Source organism: Schistocerca cancellata, chromosome 4 (assembly GCF_023864275.1).
Source record: "Schistocerca cancellata isolate TAMUIC-IGC-003103 chromosome 4, iqSchCanc2.1, whole genome shotgun sequence".
In the NCBI taxonomy this organism is placed as follows: domain Eukaryota; kingdom Metazoa; phylum Arthropoda; class Insecta; order Orthoptera; family Acrididae; genus Schistocerca; species Schistocerca cancellata.
Window position 1 is genome coordinate 20,637,506 of NC_064629.1, and position 18,175 is coordinate 20,655,680.

The 18,175-nt window shown below is 40.8% G+C and overlaps 1 protein-coding gene across 1 annotated transcript in view; it reads left to right on the plus strand.

Moving 5' to 3' along the window:
- The window catches only part of LOC126184726 (probable medium-chain specific acyl-CoA dehydrogenase, mitochondrial), a 213,499-nt gene that overhangs the window by 159,724 nt on the left and 35,600 nt on the right, over positions 1-18,175 (plus strand). The window contains exon 9 of the mRNA XM_049927260.1: positions 5,283-5,384. Coding sequence (XP_049783217.1) covers positions 5,283-5,384 — 102 coding nt within the window. The remainder of the gene's footprint in view (positions 1-5,282; positions 5,385-18,175) is intronic.

Genomic DNA, 18,175 nt, shown 5'->3' on the forward strand with positions numbered 1-18,175 from the left:
CCCCTGTGAACTCCATTCACCACGCACAATGAGGTCAAGGCTGAGTTGCATTGTTGGCAGGACCTTGGTGTCATTCCTCCTATTTTGTCAAGCCAGTGAGCCACGTGCCTTTTTGGCAATTTTAAACATACAATCATTGCACAATGTGTCATGGTTTTGTATCCCACTCTGCCTCCCCGTCAACTTCACCAACTGTTCCTCTGGCAGTGGTCATTTTCACGCATCAACTTGTGTGTTGGATACTGGCAGCTGGTACTGGATGCAGTTTCTGGATATTTTGTAGTGCTCTGTACACCTTTAAACTACTAAAGCCCAATCTCTTGCCTTTTGGAATCTTGTCTCAACCAGAAATTCATTAACAATATTTTGAGCAGTTGATGCAGAAAATTCCCTGTTGCCTAAACTACCTCAATAACATCTAGGAAATGGTATCTGCATGGGAGTAGCATTTACAAAATGTGCAGGTGGTTTTCCAATGCTTTCTGGAAAATGGTCTTTGTTGCAAGCTGGAAGAAATGTCCCAAAAATGCCCCTTGAGGGCAAAAAAAAAAAAAAAACTACATGTGCTTAGCAAGGATGGCCTTGTCCCTATGGATGAGTACATCAAAGCCATTATCAAAGGACTGAAGCCCCTTCGGGTTTTTAGGCACTGGCAGTTTAACTTTTTCAGTAAGATCTCCTATAATGCCATTTCTCAGGTTATGCACATTTGACATCCCCTTAACCAGCTTCACCAAAAAGGCATCGAGTTTGTTTGAGAGTCTGAAATACCTATTGACAGCAGATCACACAATGTTTGCACTCTGCTCCCTCCTTGGCTTCCTTCACATTGGGTAAATCATTAACCCTAGCCTCCAGCACCTCACAGTGTGGTATCACTGCAGTTGTGTCCCATCTGAATCCAGGTCACGCCAAGGAGTCCATCAAATATGCATTGAAGACACTTCCTACAGTACGTAACTATACATAGGTTGAAAATTAGGTGCTGGCTATCATTTATGGCATTATAGAATTTGGTAACTTCGTTTCATACAAGAAAATGTTACTCATCACTGAACACAAGTACCTCATTTCCTCATTCAGCCCTCGCTCAAGACTACCAGATTGCAACTGGTGGGCAGTCCAGAGGTGAGTTGTCTTCCTCAGTAATTATGTGATTAAAGTTATGTCATTCATTACCAGTCCACTACCCAGCATCCTAATGAGACATGCATGGTTGCTGGCAGTTCACAGTCCAAATTAGATCACAAGGAATGTACCTTGCATACAATATGTTGTAGCAGACATTGCTTTATTTTCTTTTGGTGATGCAGTACATCATGGCTGTCAACCCAATTTCTTGGAAAATAGTTTCAGCTGTCCATAGGGTTTGGCTCGAGTGTGTTCCTTCTAGAGCTGATTTGGTGTGGCATACATTTTGCCGCTATGGTATTGGCTCAGTGTTGTTTAAGGGATCCTCATTCTTGCCACAGAAGGGACAACAGTCAAGTGGTCTTCCCTGCGGTGCTGCACCCTTGCATGCTCCAGTTACAAAATGCACTTTACTGGGGTATGTTTTGCTGAAGGCTTTGGTTTGGTGTCATGTCTACTGGCCAGTGACTGATCACTATATCTGAGACCTTGTGTAGGCCTCCGTAGTCTGTGCACAGAATCAGGCTGCACCACCATGTCAGTTTTACCTTTGATCAGTTCCAGAGAACCCTTGCGATACATGCACATGGATTTTGCAGGAATCTTTGACAATATACAGAAAATCTGACAATGTATTGATCACCAAGAACCAAATGTTACTCACAAACTGTTCCCCGTGATGTTTTTAGCCACTGTTGATGCGCTGTTGGTCATTTTTGCTATCAAGGGCTCTCTTCAGACTTTCCCATGACACAAACTGCTAACACTAATCAGAGATCAGTTTTCAGATTTATGCATGATAACCAGCTAGTCACTATCAAATCCATTTCACACAGCTAACTCTGAGGTGGAGTGATTCATGCAAATGTTAAAGCTCAAATGAAAAAGTCAGTGTGTTGTCACAGGACGAGAGAGACACAATCCGATTTTCTTGCCACATACCATGTGACACTAGTTAATGGGTGTAACCAGCAGCATGAGCAGCAGCTGTGGTTCTTTTGGGTTTGTTCTCTCTCTCTCTCCCTCAACCCCCATGGATCAATTGGAATCCATTCTAAATAGGAAATATCTGGTACATGGAATACATCTGTCTCATTGTGCTGCGAGTCACATTTGCAAGTGCAAAACTTTGTGTTCTCATTTTCTCATGGAGGGTCCTTGTTTTTTTGTTTTCAGCCTTCTTAATTAACACATCAACAGAGTCTGACCACTTATTTGTTGTACAGACAAAGGTTTTTATATTGCATCATATCCTGTGAACCATGGATGTAGGGCAACAGGCAGATTCCACATTCCTAGAATTCTGGAAAGTGTTTGCTGCAGGGCACCATTTCAAACTGTTAACAGAGGTCTCAGAGCTACTCACATATCTGGGAACCTATTTTGTATACAAACACTTCTTAAGCAATAGAACCCAGTATTTTGTCTTCAATGAACACTCATCATCAGAGACATGGGTATTGTCAGGTGTGCCACAGTATCTTGTTCTCTACATTAATAAATGATGTGACTGATGGTGATGCTCATCCTGTCTGTGTGCAGCTATTTGCTGATGATGCTGTTGTATACAGGGAAGTGTCATCTTTGAGTGACTTTATCCTTCTGAAGGATGACAAAATTTCTATTTATTGATTGGCGACTCCATGTTGTCTTCTGCACTACGACCAGATAACAGGTATACTTGAAAAAAAAAAGAGACAGCATTGGTCGTATATTTTTTACTATCGCAAAATCGATTTTCTGTCACTGAGTGACCATCTTCAGTGCTGTATTGTATAACTTCAATTAGGATGCACTGTTGTCACTAAGCTTACGGCAATCACATAGACAACAGTGCATCCTAATTTAAGTTATACAATACAGCACTGAAGATGGTCACTCAGTACACAGAAAATCGATTTTGCGATAGTAAAAAATATACGACCAATGCTGTCTCTTTTTTCACAAAAAAAAAAAAAAAAAAAAAAAAGTTTCTATTTGGTGTGATTAATGGTGCCAACAGCCTTTTCGTGGTGGTAACACCAATTCCCATCAGATCACTGAAGTAAAGCACTGTCATGCTTGGCTAGCACTTAGATGGGTCACCATCTGGGTCTGTTTAATGCTGCTGGCAAGCAGGGTGTACTCAACCCTTGCAAGACCAATTGAGAAGATATTTGGTTGAGAAGTAGAGACACTGGTCACGAAAACTGACAATGGCTGGGAGACTGATTTGGTGAGTTATCTGCAAAGTTTCCATCCCTCGGCCATCACAGGTCCAGGCATCCTTGCATCCCATCAGACTGGCATTGTCTTCTACAAGATGTGGACCTCACACTGGCAAAACTAGAACACACTATGGCACTTGTTAATGGCTGGTTCCATACCACTAGTCTATAAATAGTTTCGATAAACACAAGCAGGAGAGAAATATCAGTCTGGTGAAAAATAGCACAGGTCTTTGTGAAACCACAGGCAACATGGTTTCTGCCTGTTGTCTTTTAAGCTTGGCATTTCCAAGGTCCACAACTCCACATGGTCATATTGAACCAAAACACCAGAAAGATGTCATGGAGACCTAGAGTGACTCAAGAGGTGGCTGACATATACAAAGGTTAAAGCAAACAGCCACCCAGCTTATGGCAACTCAGATGAGGCAGCAACTTTGACAGTTAATAGCTGAAGTTAATGATACACACCCATTACCCCAAAGATGTTGGGATGTATCCAGAATAGAACACTGGGTGGGCCGTCAGGTTAATTGGATAAATATAACAACTGCCAGCAAGGATACACCAGCCATACTCATTCTTCCAGGAATTCATGTAAGCAAATAGCTAAGCCATAAGTCAGAAATCGTATCTAGCCTCAAAACGTGTCTGGGATCACAGCACTACAGCCACTCCACCAGACAATGGAAGTTAAAGAAGGTAACTAAATAGTGGAAAAATGACCAGGATGGGTGATGATCCCATTCAACTGGCTGCAAACACCTGTGGCCCTCTCATTTTGAACAACAATGGTGCCATCTACTGTCTATTCTGATGGCGACACCCTAAGTGCTGCTGCCACTTCCGTCCAACCACAGCTGTTGCACCCGACTGGCAGTATGGCAGATGGAGCCATCAATGCAGGGCAATCACATCCTCTCACAATCATCATCATTGTAGAGTATGTATGTATGTATGTATGTATGTATGTATGTATGTATGTATGTGCAGGTGTAGATGTAGACATCATTGACAGAAACAGAAGAAATTTCAGATTTGCCCCAAGGAAGTGAGCTGTTTGCAACTAATGCCACACACCAAGTCATTAATATATACAACAATCTCAAGCTATTTATAAATGACATGGTAATAAATGAGAAAGTGTTATTTTGAGATAACTGTAGCTATATGTAGTCTAGTATTAACAAAATATTAGCTTCATGCTAAGATTGGCATCTAGGTCTTAATGGAGGGAAATGTGAAAATGTAGATGCTTATAAACAGACAATTAATGAGTCGCAACTGGAACCCGTCGTGTCATATAAGTACCTGGAAGTAAAAACAAAAGGTGATATGAAGTAGAATAATTTCACAGAGTAAGTTGTAGGTATAAGTGGCAGGGTTCAATTCACAGGAAAAACAGTAGGGCATTGCAGTTTGTGAAAGGGATTGCTTACAAAACATTAGAACACTGCTAAACTGTGCATGTAATCCATATTATATTTAGCTAATAGAAGGCATCAGGCATACACAGAGAAAAGCACCGTGAACAGTCAGACTACTCTACCTTGGAGGAGAGTTCAACGAAAATGCCAAATTTTTTTTTAATTAGTAGAGGTTTGAAAGAAAAGAAACTAGTCTCTCATAAAAAATTACTTGCAACAATCCACGAACTGAATTTTGGAGTCAAACCTTTGAATATTCTTCAGTTACATACTGGTGCTGTGGAAACCATGTACATACAATTACACACAAAGGCATTTAAGCAATCATTTTTCTGCTGCCCCTTCTGTGAATGAAGTGAGAAAAACTCTATCCTTTTCATTGTAACATTTCAGTTTTCTAGATAATTTATAGTGAATTGCAAAGTACCTAGTTAAATTCTCTGTGTTCATATACTGTACTCTTACAGTTAATGATGATGCTAACCCACTGAAATGATTTTTATCTTTTGTTCTTCAGGTTGCTGCCGGTGCAGTGGGCTTAGCACAACGAGCACTGGATGAGGCAACAAAATACTCTCTCGAGAGGAAGACATTTGGAACTACTATTGCAAATCATCAAGTAAGTAAAGGCAGCAAAGATATAAGTTTCATCAGTTTACTTACTCCTTTTACTTTTGAAGCAGTGTCATGAGCAGTTTCATTCTTGAATCATTGTCTCTGGTTAGAAATAGTAATTAATAGAGTGTACTTCTGGTGAGTAAATTTCTAAAAAGTTTTTAATTTTAATTTTGTAAACAAATAACTTATAAAAATTTATACATTTCTTAATGCCTAAGAAACTGAAATACAAAAATTATACTCAGAGGTTCATTTTCATTTCCAGTGAAGCATCTACATCAAGTCTGAGGAAGCAACACTAGATAAACAAAAATATGCTAATGTCTTCCACATCCTCAAGGATCAGACAGTATAATATAACAACATAATTTCAAAACCCTGTCATGTCACTATACAAGTACTTACCTCCAAAAGACTTTCAACTGCATAAAACTGTGGAAGTTAGGAAAACTAGGTTTTGAATGCAGGGTAGATGGGTAATTTCACAGTAAAACTATATAAGATGTGGTTTTTCACAGGCAATATGTGTCCTACGATTACCACTGTGGAGTATAATGCAAAATAATTTGATAAAGATTCTGAACCCACTTCTTATTGTTTGTTCAGTTTCACAACTGTCAACATTAATGATGGTTCGAAGACAGTAATTAAGTAATTAAAAGTGAATTTTTTTTTAAATACAGATGCTTAAAGTTGTTTCTTTTATACTGAAACGTTTCACTACTTAGCCAATGCAAATAAGCAATCAGGGGAAAGTCTCATCTACATAGTTCAGAGAAGCTTGCATTCAGGAGAGAGCAGGGGGAGGATCCTGATGGCGCAGGTTGAGCATGTTTTGCTCAGTATATGTTCAGCCACTGGGTGGTCAGCACTCCTCTTGGTCAAATTTTGGTCACAGCTAATCATCTGGATGGACAGCTGGGGGGTGGTCATGCCCTATAACTTCTCAAAACTTCTTGCCAAATGGTCGTATCCCTGTAGAAGACCCAGGTGCAACACACGTTCTATATACCCACCCAGTACATCCTATTTCAGTCATAGGTGTTTCCTCTCCTATCAGTGGCACGATCATCTGTGAGAGCAGGCACGTCATATACAACTCTACTGTAACCTTTGTGCGGCCTGTTATGTGATTATAACCACCAATTATCTGTCCACTCAAATGTAGGGCCACTGTCAAACTGTAAGTGGTCAACTCTGATCTTGGCCAAAAGTCAAACATGTGGTTAAACACAATATTCTTGACTTCACAGGATGCCTCACAAGGTGAGTTTTATAGATCCATCCCCTCCCCTGCCCCACACAGAGACCATCTTCTCTGTATTACATGGATGGGAATTGTCCTTAAAACTTGTCCTTCAAGACTGCATTATTCCTGGCCTCATAATTGGAGGTGTGTGTGGGCAGAGGCTACCAGACCCTGTCTCTGTAAGCTGCTCTTAACTGATTTTACACTCAAATCATCCTCTCACCAGTCTCCTCTTCCTCTAACCTATCACCCTCTCAGCCCTGCCTCCAAGTCATTGTGACCCACACACAAATCTATAATTTTTTATAAAAGTTCCTTTATAAACTTATAAGAAATTTAAAGTGGTTTATAATTATAGCATACACCTGGATCATGTCGTTATATTTGGTTTTTTGTCTACTAGCAAATGGAAATTATTATTTTTAGTATAAAAATGAACTGAAGCCTAGCATAGATACTTCAATGTTCATCAGGCTCACAACTCCACATTTCAATACAGTAGTTGGAAAGGAATAGACTGTCCCCATGATACTCATTTTTCACACTATGCATGGGCTAAGGTTACCAGATTGGGTAAAATAAAAAAATTAAGTGATGACTTTGATTACAGAAAAATTTTGAAAGCTAAAACACACATATATATCATATCACACAAGTAATTACATAGGCCTTCCATATATGTAATAGAGTGCAAAAAATATTAAGTTTTCGGAAGTACACATTTAAAGAACATCAAAAGTACATATTAATCTGTATGTAACTAACTCTTGAAAAATGATAAATTCTAATTGTATTTCACTGAACCTCTGGCACTTTTGAACAATTATTGAATATCAGTTTTTGCAAATTTAAATATTTCTGAGAAGGGCACACTTTTATAGTTAGCTGTTAGCTGGAGTTATGCCTTGAGTAACACAAGAAACAGATGTTCAACAAATTTAGACCTCTTATCCTTCATAAATGAAATGATTTGCTTTGCAAAGGCATTGGAGCCAGGGATACTTAACAAGAATCCTACCATTCTCAAAATATTTGATACACCTTACTTAGGTCTAAAGAAAATAATTTATGCCAGTTTGCAACATGATCACCATCTTATTTTTCACACTGCTGCTAACGTATTCTCAGTGACAGCTGAACTCCTCATACAGGTCATTTTAGCAAATATTTTCACTTCGGTAAAACAGTTCTACAGCCTTTCCAGAATCTTTGAACATAATCCCTTCCTGCAGAGAAAATGCTGTAAGGGTTGCATAGTTGCTGTCCTCCATCATACACCTTTTTTGAAAAAAAAAAACTGAGGATTTTAATTTGTTTTTCTTTAACGGAGTAGACCCGACTTCTCAGTTCTAAAATTCAGCAAAGCAAAAGAACTGCTACATGTATTTTTTTATAGGAATATGCTTCAGTTACTTTTGTATGTCTCTACTAGACTCAAGTCATTCCTTTCTGACAATTTTGAGGTGAGATGGCCTATGTAAAGAATTGTATACAGATATTTGCTGATTCCAGAAAATATATACTGTTTCGAAAATTGGCTAGATTAGATTTTACTGTTTTAAGGGACTATAAAACTTAACTGCTTCCCGATATAAGAAAAGTGTTGAAGATTGGTAAATAATAAAAATATATGGAACCCTCCTACAATTCCACTTTGGGATTACCGTAACTATGAGCATGGCATCTATCTTGAAAATAAGTTGACATTATTATAAACCATGCAAAATCTTAACAGTGGCCCAATTAATTAATAATGGGTGAAATCTGATTTGGAAAAAATATATTAATAAAAGTACTGTGTCAGAGTTCAGAATATAGCAAGCACAAAGGCAAAATAGGCATTGAAAATTATGTTAGTCAAAACTTTCAGTGTAAGTTGTTCCATAAGTTAATTGGTTTCAGGTAAGTGAAAGTATGCTTGCTCTAAGAGAATATCTGCTGTCAAATGAGTGGTAACAATACCTTGGATAAACATTTTGAGCTAATCCATAGAATCCATTACTTACTGTAGTAGAATTTTCAGTTACCTTTAACTTCTAATGAAGTGAGCTTCCTGTAAAACTAATTGCAGCATTGCAATCAACCAATGGGACCAACTGAACCCTGAATTTAACGAGAACTTTGTCAAAATAAAACAGTAACGTATCCCTCTGCATTTTGTATATTTCATATCCAGGTGTACTGAAAATACACTAAAAAATCTAGTTATTCATGGGAGAAGAAAATATAACAGACAGAAGAGTTCCAACTTGTTATGTCTCAAGTGAACACACAGGCAGATAACACTGACATCATTCTGAATAGATGCTTCTGCGACAGTAATGCATAATTTCTTGTCAAAATTCACATTGTTTGGGGATGAAAGTGTAATCCCTAGATAGTGCTTGAATATCTGATTCCTTTATTCACTGAACTATTTACATAATTGCTCATTTTATCATTGTCTTTCAAGATCATTTATTGATTAAGCATTTTAATATTTTACACAGGTTTCTCCATCTACAAAATTATAAAAATGTACATGTGTTTCTCACTTTTGTTATGCTCAGAGAAACATGTTACTGTTTCTGTATTCGTTTTACTCTGACACTGCTTCATTAGTTTTCAACTAATGGTGTCATCATAGGCCCCTCAGTACATTGCTATAGTATTTTTGATGTCTCTTGAAAAATATAAGGTGGGGTAGAGTGTAAACAACCTTTACAGAGAATTGAATGAATAGATGGTTGCACATTAGCAAGTCAGAAACTGAATTGTGGAAGAACCTAGAGCTATGCGCCCGCATCTCGTGATCGTGCGGTAGCGTTCTCGCTTCCCACGCCCGGGTTCCCGGGTTCGATTCCTGGCGGGGTCAGGGATTTTCTCTGCCTCGTGATGGCTGGGTGTTGTGTGCTGTCCTTAGGTTAGTTATGTTTAAGTAGTTCTAAGTTCTAGGGGACTGATGACCATAGATGTTAAGTCCCATAGTGCTCAGAGCCATTTGAACCATTTTTGAGAGCTATGCAAAATTTGAGTCACTGCTTGGAGGAAAAAACCACTTACAATGGGAGGAAGAAATGAAATTAACATCAGATATACTCTCAAATCCTGAAATTTATTTCAGTGACTACAAAATTGAGTCTAATTTACAAAGAAGTGGTGCCACATTGCATTGATATGTGGGTTTATACTGCCAATTTCTAACTTGAATGCATGCAGTGGTTTGGTTGGAAAGTGTCATTTGTAAGCCATCTTACCTCAGGAGAAGATACAATGGCATTATGTTTTAAATTTTTCTTGATATTCCTGATACTAGCACTGGGTTCAAGTTGACACATAAATTGTACCCACGCATATTCTGTTAGGGACAAATCTGGAGATCTAGTTGACCATGGAAGTACAACAACATAATGCACACAGTTCATAGATGTGTGCTGTGTGTGGACAAGCATTGTCCTGTTGAAAAATGACACCTGATAATGTTACATTGGTGATAACACATGAGGATGCAGGATGACTTTACTTACCATCATGCTGTAAGAGTTTCATTGACCACTACTATCCATGACCTGAAGCCATACTCGATGGCTCCCCACACCATGAGGCTAAGAGTAACACTGTTGAACCTCTCCAAAAGATCAGAAGAATGCTACTGTCCCCACATGCCCACTATCCTCACCAAGGACACTCATCTGAAATTCATTGCTGAACACATTTTGGTGCCATTCATCAGCAGTTAATGCTTCCTGGTTGTGACACTCCTCTAAATGCAGCTATTTATGTTGTGGTGTTAACACCAACCTACGCATGAGACAGTTGCCTAGTCAGCCTGCTGCGAGTCTCTGACGACTGGTGTGGATTGACACAAAATAATGCAGGGAGTCCACTACCTGGTCTCTGATGATAGATGCAGATGTGCAGTGGTTACAATATTTTTGATGCACAATATGGTGATCCCCCCATTGTGGTGGTGAGATGTGGCAGACCAGAACCTTGAAAAAGAGTATGCCTGCATTCATATTTCCATGCAGTCTAACATCAGGCCTCTGTCTCCATTTGGTCAGCTGGTTGAATTGTGCAATATTAAAATTTGGACATTCGTATGTGACACACATTGAATGGGGGCATCAAACTCTGTCATGTGCTGTCTCACATGAGAATGCAGGATCTCTGTGTCCTTGACAGTGATCACTCAACATGTGATGCAGTTTCAACCCCTTATACACCCTACCAGGCCTAATAACACAAAACACAAAAGCAGTTTTAGTATCCCTCCAAGCGATCATCACAATGGAGGCAGATGATCTGGTAGGATTAATGTGGTGGGATAGTGCAGAAACCTGCCATGGAGGGCAGATCCACTGGCAGAGGTGTTTACCTGCGGGTGGCAGTAGGCAGGGCGGGCCAGTGTTTACTCAGGATTTGACCACCATGGACCTCACATAGCATATCTTGCAGGGTGTTGTGCTGAGCGCTTAGCCATTAGCTGTTTACTCCAAGTATGCATCGAATTCTTCCTGTGCTTGTCTCTCTGTGGGTTTGGACACACTACTTCCTGTAGATTGACTTGCAGAGCGAGATCATTCCGCTCTAAATAATAACTGGGGAACAGAACCCCTTGAGTCACCATCAGCCCATGAAGTATCCTTGCTGACTGCACAGGCATGATAGTGTCACTTCACTACACAGATACTAAAGTGGTGATAAAGGACATACTTATGTGTGTTATGTGTCTATATTTTCCTTCTCTTTATCATAGTGTACACTGGGTCTGCTATGTACCCAGTATTCCTGCAATGCTGGCAGTAACAGTTGTGCCTACAAAGAAGCAGCAACAGCTGCCACAGCTAAAGGAGCAGATGCATGCACACACAACCCTGAATACAGACTTGCTTTGTACCCCAGCTTCAGCAGTGGCAGGCCAGTCTCCCTCTGTTTCATTTTCTGTGTTGCTCCCTCCACCCTTGATGTACTTGCTGGTTTCAGTGAGTTAACAGAAAGGTAGGAGAATTACCTGTGTCAGTTCTTGCTGCACTGCCAGGTAAGGCATATCATTCGTTCAACTGATAACCAGGCAGCCTTGACATTGTCCAGCAGTGTATATTTATATGAAGCTATCCAAAATTTGAAGCCCTCCACTAAGCATGAGAAACTTCCCATTGTTGAGCTTTGTTGGTTGCTTATGCAGTATTTTGGAGAGCAAACCCATGTAATGGCGGTGAAGTTGCCCAGTGCACTTGTGGTGTTGGTTGCACTGCAGTCATTTAGAGCCTGGATCACCAATTTATAGGGTGTTTCATGCAAGTGCCATTTTGACTGTCCCAAATGTATTACAAGCATGCCCTAGTCTGAACCTCAGAATCAGTAGTTAATCTTGCCTTTTGTGCCGACTTGCTAATTTGAGACATTACCTTTTCCCAACCTCCTTTAGCCATTGTTGCCACAAATTGTGCATGAGCATATCGAGGCAGCAAGGGATGTCCTTTCTGATGAATGGCCATGTGTTACCACCATTGACGATACCAGTGCAGTGGCGTTGTGGTGTTGCCTGTTCTCTCCCATGCTGAGCTCGGCAGGCTTGTACCACTCGCAGCATCGTAATTTGAGCCAATGGCGTTTTTTGGGTCCTTGGTATTGTTCTCCATCCTCTCATTTGAAGAGCCAACAGTCCTGACCAAACTGCCATGTTTATCAATATTTTGACATCTGGCCTCCACATGCAGGCTGTTTTGGCAAAAATGTCAGAGTGTACAGTGGAACACCATTACATGCTGAATAAATCCACAAGTTTTGTGTACTACTTCCATGGCTGCAAAAGTTATAGCAACAAGTACTGACCAAATTCTTGTGAATTAGGCTCTTCATATTTCCCTAGAAGAAGAGGTCAATTGATGTCATTTCTAGTGAATGAGTTAAGTTGTTTGCAGTGGTGTCTGCCTTCTTTGCTAAGACTTGCAATGGCAAGTCAGTTTATGCTTCGATGACTGCATGGCTGTGGGCTGGAAGTTTATGAAATCATAATACATGTAAATATTGTTCAGGGAGAATTCAGGGCGTGCTAATATACATGGAGCTAGAAGTACTTATGACAGAATCTAGTCACCCATATCTTCATGCGTGAAAACTTTTTGTAATTGCAGCTCTATTAACAATGTGTAATGCATTATGATAAGTTCCTTTAGTACAGTGTAAATTTGTTCCAACAAATTTTTTTATATATCATCTGATACATTCAGTACTGTGGTTTCACATTTGGATTTAGATGTGACGATGTTATTGAGTGTATGATGTTGCTGAAATATGCATTCAGCCTGCATCAACCAGAGCTGAGACTGTGGGGAGGTTAGCGTTTTTCTGTTGCACATATGTAATCCCATCTTTAGTGTTTTCATCTACGAGGTGCATTCAAGTTCTAAGGCCTCCAATTTTTTTTCTCCGGACTGGAAAGAGATAGAAACATGCACATTGTTTGAACGTGGCCTCATTTTAACTGACAATATGTCCCAGAGATGGCAGAACCTTACAGCAGATGGAATTTTACCGCCAGCGGTGAGAATGAGAACTGTTTTAAATACTTAAAATGGCGACGTTTTCCTTACTTGAACAGTGTGCAATCATTCGTTTTCTGAATTTGCGTGGTGTGAAACCAATTGAAATTCATCGACAGTTGAAGGAGACATGTGGTGATGGAGGTATGGATGTGTCAAAAGTGCGTTCATGGGTGCGACAGTTTAATGAAGGCAGAAAATCGTGTCACAACAAACCGAAACAACCTCGGGCTCACACAAGCCGGTCTGACGACATGATCGAGAAAGTGAAGAGAATTGTTTTGGGGGATCGTCGAATGACTGTTGAACAGATTGCCTCCAGAGTTGGCATTTCTGTGGGTTCTGTGCACACAATCCTGCATGACGACCTGAAAATGCGAAACGTGTCATCCAGGTGGGTGCCATGAATGCTGTCGGATGACCACATGGGTGCCCGTGTGGCATGTTGCCAAGCAATGGTGACGCGCAATGACAGCATGAATGGGACTTTCTTTTCATCGGATGTGACAATGGACGAGATGTGGATGCCATTTTTCAATCCAGAAACAAAGTGCCAGTCAGCTCAATGGAAGCACACAGATTCACTGCCACCAAAAAAATTTCGGGTAACCGCCAGTGCTGAAAAAATGATGGTGTCCATGTTATGGGACAGCGAGGGTATAATCCTTACCCATTGCATTCTGAAGGGCACTACAGTAACAGGTGCATCCTACGAAAATGTTTTGAAGAACAAATTCCATCCTGCACTGCAACAAATACGTCCGGGAAGGGCTGCGTGTGTGCCGTTTCACCAAGACAATGCACCCACGCATCGAGCTAATGTTACGCAACAGTTTCTTTGTGGTAACAACTTCGAAGTGATTCCTCACGCTCCCTACTCACCTGACCTGGCTCCTTGTGACTTTTGGCTCTTTCCAACAATGAAAGACACACTCCGTGGCCGCACATTCCCCAGCTGTGCTGCTATTGCCTCAGCGATTTTCCAGTGGTCAAAATGGACTCCTAAAGAAGCCTTCGCCGCTGCCATGGAATCATGACGTCAGCGTTGTGGAAAATGTGTATGTCTGCAGGGTGATTACGTCAAGAAGTAACGCCAGTTTCATCAATTTCAAGTGAGTAGTTAATTAGAAAAAAAATCAGAGGCCTTAGAACTTGAATGCACCTCGTATAATTCTGTACTGCAGTGGATCAATAATTGTGAATGGTGATCCTGGGTCTTTTCCTTATTTTTTGGGATCATGACTATGAGAACTTACATGTTATTCACACAAAATAATTGCTCAGTTATTTAACAAAAGTTATTTTACTAGCATTGGATAAATCAAACAAGAGTAAACTTTTCTTTTTAATTTTACTCAAAGCACTATGGGACTTAGAACTACTTAACATCTGGGGTCTTCAGTCCCCTAGAGTTCGCTAGGTTTAACATAAGGACATCATACACATCTGTGCCTGAGACAGGATCAAACCTGTGACGGTAGCAGCAGCGCAGTTTCCTACTCATGTGCCTAGAACTGCTTGGCCACAGTGGCTGGCTGAGAGTAAACAGTCATAACCGTGCCGAATGCAGCAAAGGTGCTTTTGTACATTCAGCAGTGGGCTTGCTCATTTGTTTTGGTGAAGTGGATAAATGACATTGCCACATGGCTAACAACAACTCAACCTCATCTAAATAGTGAGCTTTGCTTCTTCCATTACTTACATTTCTACCAAGGACTTTCCATTACCACACTACCATTCTATAGTGTTGTACACGCATAAGCTGCTGAGTGACACACATAGCATCTGCTACTATGTATTTATAATGCTCAGCTAAACGTGTGATCTGATAATCGTGAGAACTGTATGCTTTGTGCTTGTGAACCCACTTATTTTGTATAACCTTCCTTTAAGGGGATAGAAATGTAAGGGGGCTACTTTTTATGCAAAACTCAATTGTGAAATCAATTTCACAGTTGTGACTACACACAGAAATAGCCAGTTTTTAAAGAATTGGGAATAATGTCTTTCCAGTGAATTTGCATTTTAGAGACAGAATTAGTTGTAGATCCATGAATGATACTGCTTGATTTAAATAACATTCTGGTGAGTCACCATAACTGTACCATTGCTCAAATACATCTGACAGACGAGAGACTGAATAAATGCCATGGCAGTGTAAGGAATATGGGCAGCATATTATACAGGGTAGTACAAAAAGGTACGGCCAAACTTTCAGGAAACATTTCCTATCTTTGTGTGTGAGGAATATGTTATGTGGACATGTGTCTGGAAACACTTACTTTCCATGTTAGAGCTCATTTTATTGCTTCTCTTCAAATCACATTAATCATGGAATGGAAACATACAGCAACAGAACGTACCAGTGTGACTTCAAACACTTTGTTACAGGAAATGTTCAAAATGTCCTCCATTATCAAGGATACATGCATCCATCCTCCATCACATGTAATCCCTGATGCGCTGATGCAGCCCTGGAGAATGGCGTATTTTATCACAGCCGTCCACAATACGAGCATGAAGAGTCTCTACATTTGGTAGCGGGGTTGTGTAGACAAGAGCTTTCAAATGCCCCCATAACTAAAAGTCAAGAGGGTTGAGGTCAGGAGAGCATGGAGGCCATGGAATTGGTCCGCCTCTACCAATCCATCGGTTACCGAATTTGTTGTTGAGAAGCGTACAAACACTTCGACTGAAATGTGCAGGAGCTCCATCGTGAATGAACCACATGTTGTGTCGTACTTGTAAAGGCACATGTTCTAGCAGCACAGGTAGAGTATCCCGCATGAAATCATGATAACGTGCTCCATTGAGCGTAGGTGGAAGAACAAACTAAAATGAGCTATAACATGGAAATTAAGCATTTCCGGACACATGTCCACATAACATCTTTTCTTTATTTGTGTGTGAGGAATGTTTCCTGAAAGTTTGGCCGTACCTATTTGTAACACCCTGTATAATAAACTATCAGGTCCAATTAAAAAATGAGGGTGGAAGGCAGAGCTCCTTTGTAAAGTATGTCAACAGTAGACTACTCTGGCATAATTTCTACTCAGTGAATTAGTTCGTGGAGACCCACTCACACTCACACTCTGTGGCCAAGCGGTTCTAGACGCTTCAGTCAGGAGCTGTGCTGCTGCTGCTGCTGCTGCTGCTGCTGCTGCTGTCACAGGTTCGAATCCTGCCTCTGGCATGGATGTGTGTGATGTCCTTAGAACTGCTTAAACCTAACTAACGTAAGTGTAGGGGATTGATGACCTCAGATTTCAAGTCCCATAGTGCTTAGAGCCATTTGAACAGAGAGGGAGATAGGATGGAGAAACTTAAGAAGTAAGGACATGTCACACAGGCCTGATGATAAGAAGTATCTACTTGTTGTGAGGATGAGGAGTGATTTAGATGGAGAAGAAATAGAGAGGAGGAGGCTGAAGGTAGAACATTGGTAAGCATTGTGCAAGCTTCAGTGCAGACATGATTATGACTGCATGAGAAGTGAAGATGGATTACAAGAAGATAAATTAATAGTGCAGTTAAGAATTAGGAAAAAAAGGATGTAAGAAAAATAAGATAGAAAGAGGTGAGGGAAGACGGAAAAAGTAATAGTAATAAAGACATTAATGAAACATAATAAACGAAAAGATAAAATGGAAAAAAGTAAAGATGATAATGAAAAAAGTTGGTTATATGTGACTTCACAGGCTGACAGTGCCACAAATACCATCAAAGTTACAATGTTGGCACAAAGTATTACTACATTAGCTGACAGCTCGACTACAAGTCTACGGAGCTCTACGTTGGAGGAGGGCATGGAACATGTCTATCTATGCGGGAGCAGAGTGTCTGAACAGTATGTAGACAAGTAATGAGCACACACAACATGACCAACATCAGAAATGTGGTAGCAAAGCTCTCAGAAAACAGAGTACGGCACAAGGCAAAAGCCAGGTCCAAGATAGCTGATGTTTGCATAGGAGCTGCTGGGCCAGGTGTATTGATGCTGGCAGGTGAACAAAAGTGTCAGTGGCTCTACCCATCCAATGCCTCACACATGCCCTCTGTGAAGCATTCTGCACTGTTCTGCTGAGATACCTGTGCCAGCTGAACAGCACCCATGTTGTTTTTAGGGGGAGGGATATAGTATCTGCTCTAGTGGATATCAACTCAGAGTCAAAATTGGAGAAGTTTGTGCTGTGAGTTCCAATGCAGTTTTGGACATAGCATCAGATTTTCTGGCAACAGATCAACCACTGAAGGAGATGAGGTAAATGAACATACCTCTGCCAGAGGGGCGAAAGAATGTGGGGGCTGGGGTAATGGTTTCTTCACTGGCAGCTGTAGGAGAAATGTCTCATCCACTGATGAGTGGGGTAAGGATGTCACTAGTTCAGGTTTCAGGGGCTGTGTGTCCTTAGTGACAGGGTTCTATCCCTGCCAGTGCCCTATTCTGCAGTCAAAAGTTTGTTGGCAGAGAGTGCATTGGGTGACAGCAGCAGGTGATCACACTGCCTCACACAGCAACAGCGCCACAAATGACCATGTTACCCAGCTAGCTTGGAGATGGTGAGGCAGAGGATCTAACAAATAATGGATGCGACTGATTGGAATGGTGGGTCAAATACTCCCAATTGACATCCACCACAAACAAATGCTGACAGGCGTGAGTGACCCGGAGGCGTGAGTGTGCGGCCACCAGCCATGGAGACTTTTGGATCTGTTGCGCCTCGAGTCAAACGTTTCGCCAGACTGCACATACTAACCAGCACTTGGGCGATCCATTCTGGACTGGTGAAATGATTTACTGCAGTCAGAGGCAATGATCTCTCATGCCATCAAAGGAAAATACAGCAACATTGGATGCTACCTTGCAGCAGATGCTGAAGTTAGAGTCCCTGTAGCTTGAACTCCCAAGTGGGTCCTGCCATCAACTGCGAAAGCACAACCCCATTTGTATGCTGGGTTGTGAATGGTAATGAATTTCATAGCAGTACTACTGAGAAAGAAGGCCCACCTTTGCAA